General features: G+C 43.0%; 1 protein-coding gene across 1 annotated transcript in view; it reads right to left on the reverse strand.

Moving 5' to 3' along the window:
- The window catches only part of HDAC1 (histone deacetylase 1), a 29,976-nt gene extending 14,501 nt beyond the window's left edge, over positions 1–15,475 (reverse strand). Inside the window, exons 1-2 of the mRNA XM_019659432.1 lie at positions 15,287–15,475; positions 9,498–9,610 (exon numbers count right to left, since the gene is read on the reverse strand). Coding sequence (XP_019514977.1) covers positions 9,498–9,610; positions 15,287–15,335 — 162 coding nt within the window. The 5' untranslated portion in view covers positions 15,336–15,475. The remainder of the gene's footprint in view (positions 1–9,497; positions 9,611–15,286) is intronic.
- Positions 15,476–16,335: the final 860 nt, after the last annotated feature.

Raw genomic sequence — 16,335 nt, forward strand, 5'->3', positions numbered from 1 at the left:
GTCAAGCCCAAACTCTTTAACCTAGCTTGGGAAACCAAAATAATCTGGTCCCTGCTCACCTATCTAGAATTCCTCTAAATATTTTATGCTGTAGACCGGGGAACACCAAATTCAAAGCACTCAAGGGCCAGACAGTTTAGCTAACTTGGTGCTTAAAACAAAAACAAAAAACTGGTGAGCTGAGGGCCAGCCTAGCTGATTACTGCCATAAAGGAATTTGGGCCCAATTGCCAGCATTTTCTGGGTTAAATTTTATTTTGTCAAAGGTTGTTCACTAACATAAAGTTCTTAAAAGTACTTTATGAGTTAAAACATTTGAGGGGCTGAATTTATCTCATGCATTGGTTGTGTCTTTCTGCCAAGCATAATTTTACTTTCAATTCTCCAAGGGAAATCTGTCTCATCTTTGGAACTCTGCACATGCTATGGCCTAGATTACTGCTCTCTTCACTTCCTCTACTCAACCTTTAGGTTGCAATTGAAAAATTATTTCCCCCAGAGCTCTGTCCTTGACCTCTAGAGTCTCCTTAAGTAAGTTTCTAAAATGCTTCCCTGGGAACCCTTACTTTCCTCTATCATCACATTCAACCTGCAATAGAACCTATTGTTTGTTTGGTCCACTCTGGGAGGTCAGGAGCAGGTCTGTTTTCATTCTAAGTAATTAGCATGGTGCCTGGCACTTAGCAGGTGCTCAGTAAATATCTGTTGCCATAAATTAACTCTTACTTGGATTATTTTTGGCCTCCTAATTGGTCCCATTTATATCCTCTTCCAATCATCTTCCTAAAGGTATCACAAAAATCTTAAAAAAATCAATGCCGTGATCTAAAACATTCAATGACTCCATAATTACAAAAGAAAAGACTCTAAACTCTGACATGGTAATTCAAGAACTTTGCAAGATTCCTTTTCCAATCTAATTCCCCACTGCCCTGTTCCATAAATACTATACTCCAGACAATCAGCTCTTCCTCAGTAAGACCTAGAGAGCTTTCCACCACAATGTCTATAATCATGCTCCTCCTACAATTTGAAATTCATCCCTATCCCAAATCTCTGAAGGACAAAGACCATCTCAAAAACTGCCTCTTTTACAAAGCAAAAAGCAGATCTTACTCTAAGAACCCATCTTCATCCCAGGCCACAAAGTTCCAAGAAACATTACCTCACAGTCAAAAATCACAAAACACACTAGGAAACAGTACCAGGCATGAGAGCCCATAGAAACAACAAATAGATATATGTTTAAATAAAAAACCCACTACATTGCATTTTTATATACCAGTAAACAATTAAAAAATAAGATTTAAAAAAGATACAATTTACAATAGCATTAAAAAATGAAGTACTTGGAAATAAATCTAATAAAATGTATATTATGTTTATGGAGAAAATATAAAACTTTATGTTGACAGCCAAAATCTCAACTGCCCATCAACAGTGGAATAGATAAGCTGTGGTATAGTCTACAACAAAATACTACACAGCAATGACTATGAACAAGCCACACACCAAAAATGCATGTTACATAATTCCATTTATATAAAGTTTGGCAAAATTAAACTATATTGTTTAGGGATGCATATTTAGGTAGTTAAATTATGATGAAGAGCAAGGAAGCAATTAACAGAAAAGTCAGCATTCTGGGTACATCTGGGGGAAGGGAAGAAGCTGTGATCAGGAAGGGACATAAGTAAGTTTCTGAGGTACTGGCAAGGTTCTGTTTCTTGAACTGGTTGGTGGTTTTTTGTTTGTTTTTTATTTTAATTTTATTTGATGGGGGAGGGGCCTGCACCTGCCTACCACCCCCAGTCTCCCCAGCTTCCATGCCCAGCCCAACCCACAACCCCTACCCACAGCCCAGACCACAAGTCCCTGCAGCACCTGGCAAGGCAGGGCTGGCGTTTACATGTGTGTTTACTTTATATCAATTTGTTAAATTTCACATTTGTTTTATAACACATATAACACATTTCTGTACATATATTTCACAATAAAAAAGTTAAAGGGAGCCTGTATATGAGACCTTTAAAAAAATATCTAAATATATATATATATATATATATATATATATATATATATATATACCATGTTCACGAATTCAAAGACTTAATATTCTCAAAATATCAATTTTCCCCTAAGATGATTATACAGTCAATGTAATTTCAACCAAAATCCTAGATTTGTTTGTAGCACTTGATGAGTTAATTCTAAAATTAATATAGAAGTACAAGGGGCAAATAGCAAATCACTTATTTTTTTTAAAGAACAACAAAATGGGAGGGCTTGTGCTAGCATATGGGTCAATAAAACAGGCCAAGTCAACAGAACATAGAGCCCAGAAACAGGCCCATACATGGTGTCTGGCACAAAGTAGGTCTTTCATAAGTATATGTGGAGAACATTATGTTAAGTGAAATAAGTCAGTCGGAGAAAGACAAATACCATATGATCTCACTTATATGTGGAATCTAAAGAACTGAATAAACGAGCATAGTAAACAGAAATAGTCTCAGAGACACAGAGGAAAAACTGATGGTTGCTAGTTGGGAGGGGGGTGGGGATGAGGGAGAAGAGGACGGGATTAGACAGCATAAATTGGTAACTACAATATTGTTACAGGGATATGAAAGACTGTTTGTGGGATATAATAATGTTGTAAATATTTTGTAGGGTGTCAGATGGACACATGCCTTGGTAGGGAGACCACTTCATGGTCAGTGTAGAGGCTTGACCACTGCACTGTACACCTGAAGGTGACGTTGAATAATAGTGTATGTCAATTACGGTTTATATATATATAGTCACAGGATGTGAAGTTAGTGTGGGGAGTGGAGTCAATGGAATTGTGATAGATATGCATGCTATCGGGGGATGCAGGTTGGGCGGTGGATTGGGGGAGGGGGACTGTCACTTTGTGAGGGGTGAAAAGTATAACTATTGCCTTGTTTTGTACACCTGAAACTAATTTTTTTAAAGAAGTATATGTGGAGTGAATGAATAAATATGGACATTTCATATATAAAAGTGGTGGCACTTAGATCAGTGGAGAAACAATAGACTTCAAAAAATCAGCTGGGGGCCGGCCGAGTGGCTCAGCTGGTTAAGAGCTCGCTTGGGAGTGCCAGCTCTGAGCAGCAGGGCTGCGGTTCGGATCCCACATTGAGGTCCAGTGACGCTCGCCCTCTACAGCTAAGATGGTGAACAACAGCTCAACCTGGAGCTGGGCTGCCATGAGTCACCGGCGACGGCGTAGGCAGTGGGCTGCCGTGAGCTACATGAGTGGCTGGCAGCCAGTGTGAGCTGCTGGGAGCCTCTGTGAGCAGCCGACCAATGACCGGTGACTGATGGCCTCACTCGGGAAGAGCACAATGATCATACCAACATGGGCCAGTGAAGCAACGTCCTCCACAACTAGACTGAAGAACAAAAACAGCAATTTGTCTACCTGTCTGTTCCCCTTCCCTGATTTCCCAACGCTGTTCCCCTCCCCCTAATTCCCCAATAAAATCTTAAAAATAAATAAATAAATAAAATCAGCTGGAACATGTGGGAAAAATTCAGTGGATTCCTATTTCAAAGCATATTAAAAAATTCTATATATAGTATACACCACAGATAAGGGAGGACTACTATTGTACCAGGATATATAAAGTACTACAAATTGGTAAGAAAAAGAAAGCCAAACAAGCCAAGAGGAAAATGGGCAAAAGAAATTAAAAGACATTTCACAGTACAGAACATAGAAATTGCTAATAAACACAGGAAGAGATGCTCAGTTTCCCTGATCATTAGCGAAATGCAAATCAAGACCACAATTACATACTGTTTTACACCCATTTGACTGGCAAAATTTAAAGTCTCATTCCAAGTGTAGGAGAGGATGTGAATCAAGGTATTATTTCTTATACATTGCTCCAGTGAAAGTATAAATTCATTCAACCACACTGAAAAGCAACTTGGTGTTTAGCATTCACATACCCTACAGTCTAACAATTTTACCCTTAGGAAAATAGCCAAAAGAAATTTTTGCATATATGCACTAAAAGTCATGTACAAGAATATTTCCAGTAGCACTGTTCCTAACGTTAAAAAACTAGATATAAATTAAGAACATGGAAGAACGGGGCGGCCAGTTGGCTCAGTTTGTTAGTAGTGCAGTGCTCGTAACACCAAGGTTGCCGGTTCGATCCCCACATGGGCCACTGAGCTGTGCCCTCCACAACTAGACTGAAACACTACTTGACTTGGAGCTGATGGGCCCTGGAAAAACACACTGTTCCCAATAAAATAGAATTTTTTTTAAAAGTAGGCATTAAAAAAAACAAACATGGAAGAATGGATAAATTGCAGTATACTGACATAAAATATTCAGCAGAGAAAAATGAAAGAATTATACCTATATTCAACATGGTAGATAGATTTTACTAATATACTATTCCCAGATTCTTCTGGAGAAAAGTCCAGAAGACATAGCATGATATCATTTTTTAAAAATTAAAAAATACATAAATAAATAAGCACCTATATATATGATAACCATATTTTTTAAAAAGCATGATAGACACAAAATTTAGAAGAGTGATTTGGTTGTAGGAATACAGATGTTCACTGCATTATTAAAATATTTAGGTAAATAAATTATTAAATAATAAAATCAATTTTCTAAAAAGAAAGCTAAGCATGGGCCTTCTTCTGATGCTTATGTGCCAAGGATAATGACTGACCCTATTCTGTGTATCTGAGGTCCAATTAAAACCAAAACCAAAACCAGACAATCACATAGAAAAATGAGCAAAAAGCTTGAATAGGAACTTCAATAGGGAAACCTGAATGGCCAATAAACAAGAAGATTCTCAACCTCACTAGTAACCAGGGAAATACAAATTAAAACAATAGCAAGATACCATTTCACTACTACCTAAACTGGCAAAAAAATTTAAAGTAACTGCAATTATTCTACATTGCTGGCAACTGGAAACCATTTCGGCATTATCTAATATAAGGGTGATATGCACATGCCCTGACCCAGCAATTCTACTCCTACTATATCCCCGAGTGAAACTCCAGCATATTTGCACCAAGAAACACGTTTAGGAATGTTTACAGTAGCAGTGTTTATAATAGCCCCAAACTAGAAACGAACCAAATGCCCACCAATAGTATAACAAATTGTAGCATAGTCTTTCAATGAAATACAGTGAAAATCAATAGCTACATGCATCAACATGTATGACTCTCAGAAACACGTTGAGCAAAAAAGGCAAGTAACATAAATACTATATGGCTCCATTTATGTTACAAACATGTAACACACACACTGGTAAAATTATAAAGAAAAGCAGGTAATAATAAACCCCAAATTCAGGGCAGAGGTTAGCTCTGGAAGAAGACAGGGTTAGAGAAGGGCACACAGGGGCTTTAGCAGTCATGGATATGTTCCTTTTCTTAAGTTGGGTGGTATTAATTGCAATGTGATTCTTCATACCTTACATATATTTTATAAAAATCGTTTCATATCTACTCAATATTTTATAAAAACATTTTTTAAAAAAAGAACAAAAGAACAGAAGGCGATGAATAAGAAGCCTGAGAATATACAAAATTAGCATCCAAGGCAAAGAAGAGAGCAGGGTTTTTGATTATATAAATAGGAATGTGCCTGGATGAAAAGTGGGATGTTGATTCTGGGAGAAATTAATTAGATCTGTGTGGAGACAGAGTTGGGGGAAGGACCACAGAGGATGAAATTGTGTGAAAAATACTTCAACATGTCTCCTTCAGGTATAGAGACAGAAATAATACAGCCACTTCTATGAGAAATCTAAGGAGTATCCTTCAGGGCTCACTCTCAAAAACAATCAATTTCAGAATAGATACTAAAATGGCTATCTGTGCTTTGGGAAAGGAATGCTAGGATCTCAGCCCAGAGAAAGGAGGGGATAGAAGGGATGAAATGCCGAGAAACACTGTTGGGGAAACAGGACCCAAGATTCACACTCAGTGGAAATGTAGGGCCAGGAAAGGAAAAAGATCACATTAAAGAAAACAAGGTCTAGAGATTTTGGAAGATTATACCGGAGTTTGGCTTTAGAAGTTTACAATAAGAATACCACACATGATGTCATTTCCAATAAGGTATTATTATTTCCTATGACAGCCACTGTTGGTTGCTTCCCAAGGAGCCATTCTCTCCTTTCTTTCTTGGTAACAGATCTCAACTGGTTGGATGTTAATGTAACCAGCCCCAGGGATCAAATGTGGTTAGTCTAAGCCAATTGCTGGTGACCGGTCTAAAGATGGCAAATGACCCAATGAGATTTCATGGGAAATCTGTTGGGAAACTTCTGCAAAGAGTTTTCCTCATTAATAAAAAAAGGAGTATGGGGTGGGGACAGATCCATTTTGACCCTGTTCCCTTCCTTTTTGGAGTCTGTTGTTGAAGACATGATACTTGGAGCTGAGACACACATCATGTGACTTCAAGGCAAAAAACATGAGGATGAAATCACAAAAGCTAAGGATGGCTTAGCAGGACAAAATAAGCCTGGATCCCTGATGACACAGTCAAAAAAAAAAATCCTTAGACCATCTACCTCTAGACTTCTTGTTAATATGTTGTTTAGGAAGGAAAAGAACAGATGAACAGATACAGACTCGAGAATCAGAGAGATAGAGGTTCAAGTGTGAGCCCATCTGTTAACAGCTGTGTTACTTTAGGTATGTTAATTATCCTCTCAGAGCTTGTTTTCTCATCTCATTCCTTAGCGTTGTTAAAAGGAACAAAAGAAATAACAGGTAGCCCTGGCCTGGCACCTAGCAATCATCAATAAATGTTCATTTATTTTTACTCTGACTTGGAGATAGAATCCATTTTTTATTATCTCAATATATCTCATGGAGGTTAATATAGTCTCTGGGGTATGACAAGTATTCAACGAAAGTATGCTGAATGAAAGAAACAGGGCTTGAGGTAACTCTTAAAGATGAGTGAGATCTAACTGGGCAGAGTGAAGAATCCTTCCAGTCAGGATGTGGTAGAAAGAGGCAGAATGTGATCTGGCTGCCTTGGAGGGCTGAGGGGGGAAAGGCAGGGAAGAAGGCAAGTTGGAGCCAGGTTAGCATGCTATAGATGTGCACTAGACAACTCCAGAAGGGCTTAGTGCTGACTATTTCACATTCAGGTTATCGTCTTTATCTAAATGCGAGTCTGCTCTCTAGAGTCCCTGAAAACCTTGCTACCTTTTATGGTTTTCATTCCCAGCTGCCTTTCATACCTGAAAAACCTCTCTGGTCCCAAGGTCTGTCTACCCTCCCTCTTGCTTCCCCAGCTGCCTCCACAGGCTCTAGAGACATGACACGGCCATCTGCGAAGGAAGATTCATCTCCTTTCAGTCTCTGGAATGGTGAGGAAGGTATTGCTGTTGCTAGGTTACTTAAGCTGCGGGCATAGATTTCAACAACAGACTCTTATGCTCTAAACATAAGGCAACATGGGCCCCTAGATCCTCTTTATTGTCTCATTGGGACCCTTGCAACAGCCTCCCAACTTGCCTCCATGCTTTTTTTTTTTTTTTTAGGATTTTTTTTTTTTTTTTTATTGGGGGAATTGGGGGAATGGGAACAGCGCTGGGGAATTGGGGGAAGGGGAACAGACAAGTTGCCGTCGTCCTGTTCTTCAATCTAGTTGTGGAGGACGCCGCCCCACTGGCCCAAGTTGGCACCATCATTGCGCTCTTCTCTGGCGAGGCAGATCAGTCGCCGGCTTCTGGACGGCCGCTCACTGCGGCTGCTGGCCGCTCACGCTGGCTGCTGGCTATATACGGTAGCCCATGGCAACCCACTGCCACAGGGACTGCAGCCTATGCCGTCGCCGGCGACCCACGGCAGCCCAGCTCCAGGTCGAGCTGTTGTTCAGCATCTTAGCTGTGGAGGGCAGCGTCACTGGCCCTCATATGTGGGATCCGAACCGGGGCCCTCTGGTGTCCCAAGCGAGTTCTTAACCATCGCGCCACTCGGCCGGCCCGCCTCCATGCTTTTAAAATACATGCCTGTTTCTATCTCTCTTTCATTTAAATCCTTCACTTGTTCTTCACTGCCTCCAGAAGAGGTTCGAATTGGGAACCTTTGGAGCTAATTTGGTCCACTGATGTACTGATGTGTTTCTGTTTGTACAAGTTTAAAAAATATATACTTGGGTCAACATTTTAAACATGGGAGATTTTACATAATAATCTGGATTTCAAGCTTCTCTTTAAAAACTGGAAGATGGGGCAAAGATCAGCAGGAGCTGAACCAAGAGACTAAGGTAGTCTATACTCTCTAGTAACTAGAGACTTGGTGCTAGTTCAACACAGTCCAGATCACTTTTTTTCATGCATTGAATTTTTTTACCCTGGCCCATCGGAGTTGTTCAGTACAGCACATCCTACCCTTGCTAACCTCTCCAGCTTTAGCTCCCCTCATTCACACATTGCTGTGAACTTTAAACAACACAGCAACGCGGCACACTGAGCTACTTGTATTTCCCCAAACATATCATATTGTTTTTACCTCTCTACCTTTTTGTGTATGTTCTTCCCTTGGCTTAGAATGAGTCTCCTCCTAAACTCCAGGCTGCGATTCTATTCAATCTTTAAAATTCTACTCAGATATTAGCTCTAAGAAACATCCCAGGGCCGGCCAAGTGGCACGTTAGTTAAGAGCTGGCTTGGGATGCCAGAGGGCCCCGGTTCGGATCCCACATATGAGGGCCAGTAACACTGCCCTCTACAGCTAAGATGCTGAACAACAGCTCAACCTGTGGGCTGCCGTGAGTCGCCTGGCAATGGTGTAGGCTGCAGCCCCTGCTGCAGTGGGTTGCCATGGGCTACCATGTGTAGCCAGCAGCCAGCATGAGCGGCCAGCAGCTGCGAAGAGCGGCCGTCCAGAAACCAGCGACTGATCCGCCTCGCCCAGGAAGAGCGCAATAATGGTGCCAACTTGGGCCAGTGAAGCAACGTCCTCCACAACTAGACTGAAGAACAAAATGACAGCAACTTGTCTGTTCCCCTTCCCCCAATACCCCAGCGCTGTTCCCATCCCCCAATTCCCCAATTAAAAAAAAAAAATCTTAAAAAAAAAAAAAGGAAACATCCCAATGCTCCTTCCCTACTCCTCATCTCGAATTTTTTTTTTTTTTAAGTGGGATCCGAACCGGGGCCCATTGCTCAGAGCTGGTGTCCCAAGCCAACTCTTAACCAACGCACCACTCAGCCGGCCCTTGTATATTTTTTAATTGTTGCACTTACAAACTGTAGTATAATTAATTGTGTACATGTCAGTCTCCAGCACTAGAGTGAACTCCTCAAAAACAGAATCTCTGTCATTTACAGTGGTGTCTGCCACATAACAGCCGCTCAACACATGTCTGATGAATGAGTAGTTAAGAAAATAAGATCATGAATGACCAGAGCTGATGAGATGGGGGGTGTGGAGAGGGGGTCCAAGCAACTCACGTAGATTTCCATTTTTCGGTAGAGACCATAGTTAAGTAGCAAATTGTGAGTCATGCGAATTCGATGAGGCTTCATTGGGTGGCCTTGTCCATAATAGTAATTTCCAACATCCCCTGAAAAAAAAGAGTGACAGTTTCAGTGACACAGTTAGACACACACCACTCCCAGGAGAACCCAGGAATTTTTACAACAAACTCCTAGTCAAACTCTCTTGTTCATTCTAATCTCTTAAGATTCTCACCCATCTTGAGGAAGGGTAACCCCCCACCCAGGAAAAAAAAAAAAACGGTAGGGAACACTGGTGAGGTTAGCACTTATGAATGTCAGTCTAGCCCAGTTTCTTCTCCTAGAAGCCACAGGCACTACTAGAGAGTGTGAGGGGTTCATTCCAAAGCTACAGAGGAACAGCAACCAGTGAGGTGACTCACCATATCTATAAGGAATTCACTCCCACAACAACAAAAAAATCATTAATACTCAGAATTATTATAAGCCACAGTTCACCTCTTGTACATTTTGACACTTTATGGTGTCAAAGCACATTCGCACTCATTTTATTACCGGATCCTCACAATATCCTTATAAAATAGTTAGGACAGGGAGTTTTATTCCAATTTTATAGGCAAGAAAACTAAACTCTTATCATCCCTTGCAACAGCCTTCTAACTGGTCCCTCTGCCTTCAATTCAAACTATCTACTATACTGTCACCAGCTATTTCCCTAATACACAGTTTTAATAACATCACCTCCCTGCTCAAAAATCCTTAATGGCTCCCAATCCCCTACAGGATAAAGACTAAAGAACTTCAGTAACCTGGCATTCAAGGACTTTTTTTAAAAAAAGATGTTATTGCGGAATTGGGGAAGGGGAACAGCCAAGTTGTTGTCCTTCAGTCTTAGCTGTGGAGGGTGCAGCTAGCTCAGCTCCAAGTCCAGTCGCCATCTGGCTGCCCATCGGGCAGCTTGCGGCCTCTCAGCTCAAGGTGCTATGTTCAATCTTAGTTGCAGGTGGGTGTAGTCCACCATCCCATGCAGGAGTCTAACCGGCAACCTTGTTGTTAGGAGCATGTGCTCTCACCAGCTGAGCCATCCTGCCACCTGTTGGCAGCTCAGCTTGGGCACAGTTCACTGGCCTATGTGGGAATTGAACTGATGACCCTGTGGCTCAGAGCTCCTGCTCTTAACCAGCTGAGCCACTCGGCCAGCCCCAGGGACTTTTTAAATCTACCTTTCCAGCTTCATCTCCTGCTATCTACCACCACCATCCTCCCCCACAACACACTCTCCTCTCTCTACTCTAGACTACTGGAGTATGCAAACTACTACTATGGATCCTCGGGCCCAATACAATTGGCTGACTGTATTTTGTAAATAAAATCTTACTGGCACACAGCCATTTCTATTAGTTTATATACTGCCTATGGCTGCTTTCACACTATAATGGCAGAGTTTGGCACGCAACATAAAATATAGGTATTATCTGGCCCTTTACAGAAAGTTTGCCAATCTCTGCTCTAAACGCACTAATTATCAGCATCCTGAACATGGCATTCGCTTTCTTTGTTCTGACTGTTCCTTTGACCGGGAATGCCCTTCCTTCTCTGATGATCCTACAAAGCCCAGCTCAAGCTCCAAACATATTCCTGATCAGAATAAATGGTATTTTCCTCTGTGTGCAATTTGTATATAGCACTTAATTCATTTAGTTTTGTATTTGAATTATTGACATATTTATTTATATCTACAAGTCTGGGTGCTCCTTCAAGGCAAGGACAAACATGCCCTGTAGATCACAGAGGCTCAATAAAGATTCAAAGAGTTGAACTGAGGCTCAGAGAAGTTACGTGTCTGCTCCACATTGCACAGCTAATGAGTGATGCGGGAGTCAACTTTTCTGACTCCAATCCAGTATGCTAAAAGCTACATTGGGTTTCTCAGGTAACTACTTCAGTTTGTATTTAACGTAGAGGGCTCTGTAAGTCTACTTGGTAGAAATTCCTGCAAGAATATTTCAAAATCTAGTGAACTGCACACCCAAAGATCTCTCCTTAGGAGTCCATCAGGTCTTTCAGCACCAGTGAAAAAGGTCCCAACCTCTTATGCATTGTGATGTGGTGGTGCCAGAAACAGGCTTCATTCCAGGGAGCAAGGCACTGTGGGGATGCCACCAACAGCATCCAAGCCACACTCCAATTTTCTTTGTCATAGACATGGCCTAGGGTAATAGGAGACTTCTAAACAGTTGGATGTTTAAGATCTCATCCTCTTCTCTCTTTTTAAATACTTTATTTTTAGAACAATTTTAAATGTACAGAAAAATTACAAAGATAGTACAGAGTTCTGATACCCACACCTAGTTTCCCCATTAACATTTTACATTAGTAAATACTCGTTATAACTAATGAACCAATATTGATACATTATATTTAACTATAAGTCCATACTTTATTCAGATTTCCTTAGTTTTTGCCTAATGTTCTTTCATCCTCTTCTCTTAATCTTAGTGAGGCCTCTGAGGGCACGGACTGTGCTCTCTCGGCCAGAATACTGCACATAATGGCATTCAATAGGGGCCATAATCCCATATAGACACAGACTTTGAAATGCAGTAGCGAGGAAGGTGGGCAGAAAAGTTCCCAGGGCCCCTCAGACAACCTCATCTGCCATGGGGATGGGTAGAATAGGTTCTCAAGGCACTGGTTGAGACATCCAGATGCAGACCCAATATGTGGGCAGTCATGGCCATTATCTGTGATATAACTGCATTCCTGCTTACCCAAGTTCCTGGCATGGGCCTTGATCCCTAGCAACTCCCTTGCCTATCAAGCCTAGATGCAGCCAAGGCTTAGACTTGAGGAACTAAGATACCTTATCTAGAAGGCTAACGGAGTACCTGAGGGTGGGGCCCAAAGACACCATCTTAACAGTTTTTAATTGAGTTGCTGAGAGACTTTAAAAGTCTCCTTTTTCTTTAGATACTGCTTTTAAACTTTAAAAGAGCTTTTCCCACTGTTCTCATAATTTTTTAGTTTCACAGAAAAGTGACCTGAGGCCTACAAAGGTAAAATGGCTTGCCCAGTACTGCAAAACTTCTGAGTGGCACAGCCAAATTTGAGTCTCAAGCTAGTGACCTCACTGCAAAACTCAGTTTCTTAAAAAGTACAAGAGACAAGGTCTCTCCCTTTTTCTTCCTTTTAAACTGAGAATGTGGAGATCACAAAACTGTGCAAACTGATATGGCTATACAGTCATAGGATCCAGCCACAAGTGTGCCTTCACCACTGCCCAGCAATCCTTCCAAATTTATTTTCCTAGCTCCCTCTTTCACAACAGCTATTTAACAGCTAACTCTTCTCTTCAAGATTCCTACTCTACCAATTGCCCTCCCCCACTTTCAGGAAAAGGAATATTCCCCTACTTCATCTTGAAAACTCCCTCAACTCTCCTTACCAAACTTACCTACATTTGAACTTTTCCTTGCCACTTACCCTCTCACCAAGAAGGAACTTTCTCTTGGAAAGCTAGTGTCCCTACCTGTGCTCTGGTGTCCATCTCACCTGGTCTTCTAGGAACCTCCATCATTACTAGCCCCTCTCTCCTGTACCTCCAACCTCTCCTCTCTGGCTATTTTCCCTAAGAATTTGAATATGCTCAACTCTCAACCACTATCTCTCTCCTTTTATCAACAACCCTCTCTCTCTGCCCTGGACAAGTTTCATTAAAAAGGGTTCAACCTGATGTCTCCTCTTCACCCATCCATACATTCCTCAATCTACAGCAATCTAGCTTGAGTTCCAAACCTGGCACAGGAAACTGTTCTTGCCCACACGTGGCCAATCCCTCCCTCTTTTGGCTACTGTAACCCAACACTTTCTGATTCACTTACATCTCTAGCTATTCCTCTGTATCTTTATTCATTTAATCAGCAAGTATTTATGGACAGCCTACCATGAGCTAAGCACTGTTTTGGGGGTAGAGCATACAGAGGTAGATTAGACATTGCTCCTTTCCCTAAGGCATTTATTATCTGTAAATATAAACAAGTAAATGGGCAACTACAATATACAGTGACAAGTGCTATGGCAGGGGAAGCACAGCGCATGAAGGACACTAGACTTTTCCACTTCCTTAGAATTCCACCCTGGATCCTCCTCATTTCACCCAATACAACTTCTTGAGTGATCCCATCCTCTTTTATAACTAAAATTCCCATCTGTATGCTGATAACTACCAAAAATCTCTTTTCATTTCTGTCTTCTGAACTGCAGACCAGAATGGCCAACTGCCTACTGGACACCTCTAGTGGGATGTCCCCCAGACATCTCAACAAGTATTTCTTGGGGGAAAAAAAAATAAAAGTTATTAACTGACATGATCTCTTCCAAACCCTCAGCATCAAATTGCCCAAACCAGAAACTTGGGATCCTTGCCTTCTTCCTTACTCCAACATTCATGAATTTAATTTCTGTCCCAGAGTGACAGTTCTAAGGTATAAATCTGATGATGTCACTAACCTGCATAGAACTTCCATGATTCACACGTGCCCTCAGAATAAAGTCCAACTTCCTTTGGATCGTATGCCCAGCCCTTCATGACCTAATCCCCAATTACTTCTCCAGCCTCATCACTAGCAACCTTGCCTCACTCCTGCTCCCTAGCTTCTACACTCTGTCCTCAAATCTATGCCTCAGCCATACTGGACACATCCCTGACGTTTTTCAAAGCTGCTGTCCTCTCTCTCACCTCTAAACTGCTGTTATCTTTGCCTTCCCTGTGCCAGGCTAACAACTCCTGTTCTTCAGGTCCCAAACTGAGATGGCACCTTCTTCCCTGACGCCTCATACCAGGCTGGCTGCCTCTTCTCTGTGCCCCTATAGCACTGTAAAAGTTCCTTTATCCCAGCAAGACAACAGAGAGAAATTCTCTGTCATTGTCTATCTTCCTCTCCAAACTGAGCTGAAGATGGAAAGTAACTTGATCAACTCCATGGCCACCGGCACCTAAATGCTACTACCTACTACAGAATGAGCTCTCCATAGAGTGTTGGTACATGAAAAAGTCTGTATGAACAGCTCACATCCTTCTCCTTCCAACCCCAGGGGCCCCATTTCCCAGCAGCAACTGCAGGCCCTACTCAGATACTGGGGGAGGGGCAGTGGCGACCATTAGTTGGAGATTCCTGAAGGTCTCTCCCCAAAGAGGATGAGGAAGGAAAGGGGCAATGAAAAACCTTTGTATACTCAGCAGGAACATACACCCTTGCAACCTTCTCCATCGGATTCTGCCTCTCCACCTCGGCCTCAGCCTCCCCTCTAGGAGTTCCACTCAAACTCTCCCCATCAGACTTCTTCAGAATTCCCCACCAGGTTACCTCAGGCGACTCTCTCGGGAGGCCTCCGCCTCTTCCCTCAGTCTCGACCTCCTTTCCATTCCTCTGAGCCTCTTCCCTCAGGTACGACCTCCTTTTCTCAGCTTCCTTCCTCAGCCTTGATCTCCTTTCCTCTGAGCCTCTTCCCCGACCTCATTCCTCTGAGCCTCTTCCCTCAGCTCAGACTTCCATCCTGAGCCTCCTCCCTCAGCCTCGGCCTCCTTCCTCTCAGCCTCCTCCCCCAGCCTGGACCTCCTTTCCCTTCAGCCTCCTCGCTCAGCCTCGTCTTCCTCTCAGCCTCCTCTCTCAGCCTTTCCCCAACGCCTGTCTCTCCCAGCCTCCCCTCTCAGATCTCCTCAGCCTCCCGCTCCCGGATCCGGCCCGGCCAGGCCCCGCCCCCGCTGCGAGAACGGTGCTCACCGTCGTAGTAGTAACAGACTTTCCTCCTGGTGCCCTGAGTCTGCGCCATCTTGCTCGCCTCCCGTCCCTCCCGTCCGTCCGTCGGTCCGTCCGGCCTCCCGCCTGCAGCTCCGCTCAGCGTCCGACCCAGGGGGGAGGGGGCGGGCCTCCAGCCAGCTCCGCCCGTCCCCCTCCCGGGCTCACCTATAGCCGCGCAGCCCGGGCACCGCTCCAGCCAATCAGCTTCCGCAGGGACGGCCCGGAACTCGGCAGGGGGCAAGGGCAGCCCGGAGAAGCTCAGAGAGGCAGCCCAGGGCCCCCTGGGCCTGTACCAAGGTCCGCGACAGGGGGGTGGGGGAGCTGCCCGGGGACCGTACCATTAGTCCCGGGGGAAGAAAGCAGGTCTGTAAACTTCACAGTCCCATTTCTGTGTTGGAAGCGTGCTTGGAGATAAGAGGCCAACTTTGTACAATTGTACAGAGAATTCACTGAGGCCTACAGGGGGAAAGTGACTTGCACAAGGTCACTCAGCTAGTGAAAAGGCTGAACGTGGATTAGAACTCGGATTTAGAGGAAGGAGAAATAAACTGACCAAGGAAATAAAGTGGGCCAAGTACTGTGCAATAGCTTTACCCAGATAATCTCAATTATTCCTCACAACAGTTTTGGAGGAGGGCTTTTTATCCAACCATTTTGTAGATAAAGATATTGAAATTGAGACCTTTGTGATTTGCTCAGTCACACAATTAGTAATTAAATTCAATTTTCATTTGTACACATATTTTGCATGCCTACTATGCACCAGAGACACTACAACAACGTGGCAGAACCTAGTCTTTCTTACTCCAAGCCTACCTCCGTGATGCAGTTGCTCAGGAGGACCAAGGAGTGCTTTTAGGTAGGAGGAAACTGATTGTCTCCTGAACCTGGAGCAGGGTTTCTCAAGCTACTGAAACTATTAACATTTTGGGCTGGATGATTATTTATTGTAGGGGGCTGTCCTGTGCACTGCAGAACGTTTAACAACATTCTTGGCCTCTACTCATTAAATGCCAGTGGCACCCTCCCCC

The sequence above is a fragment of the Hipposideros armiger genome, unplaced genomic scaffold, assembly GCF_001890085.2.
Source record: "Hipposideros armiger isolate ML-2016 unplaced genomic scaffold, ASM189008v1 scaffold_10, whole genome shotgun sequence".
Classification (NCBI taxonomy): Eukaryota; Metazoa; Chordata; class Mammalia; order Chiroptera; family Hipposideridae; genus Hipposideros; species Hipposideros armiger.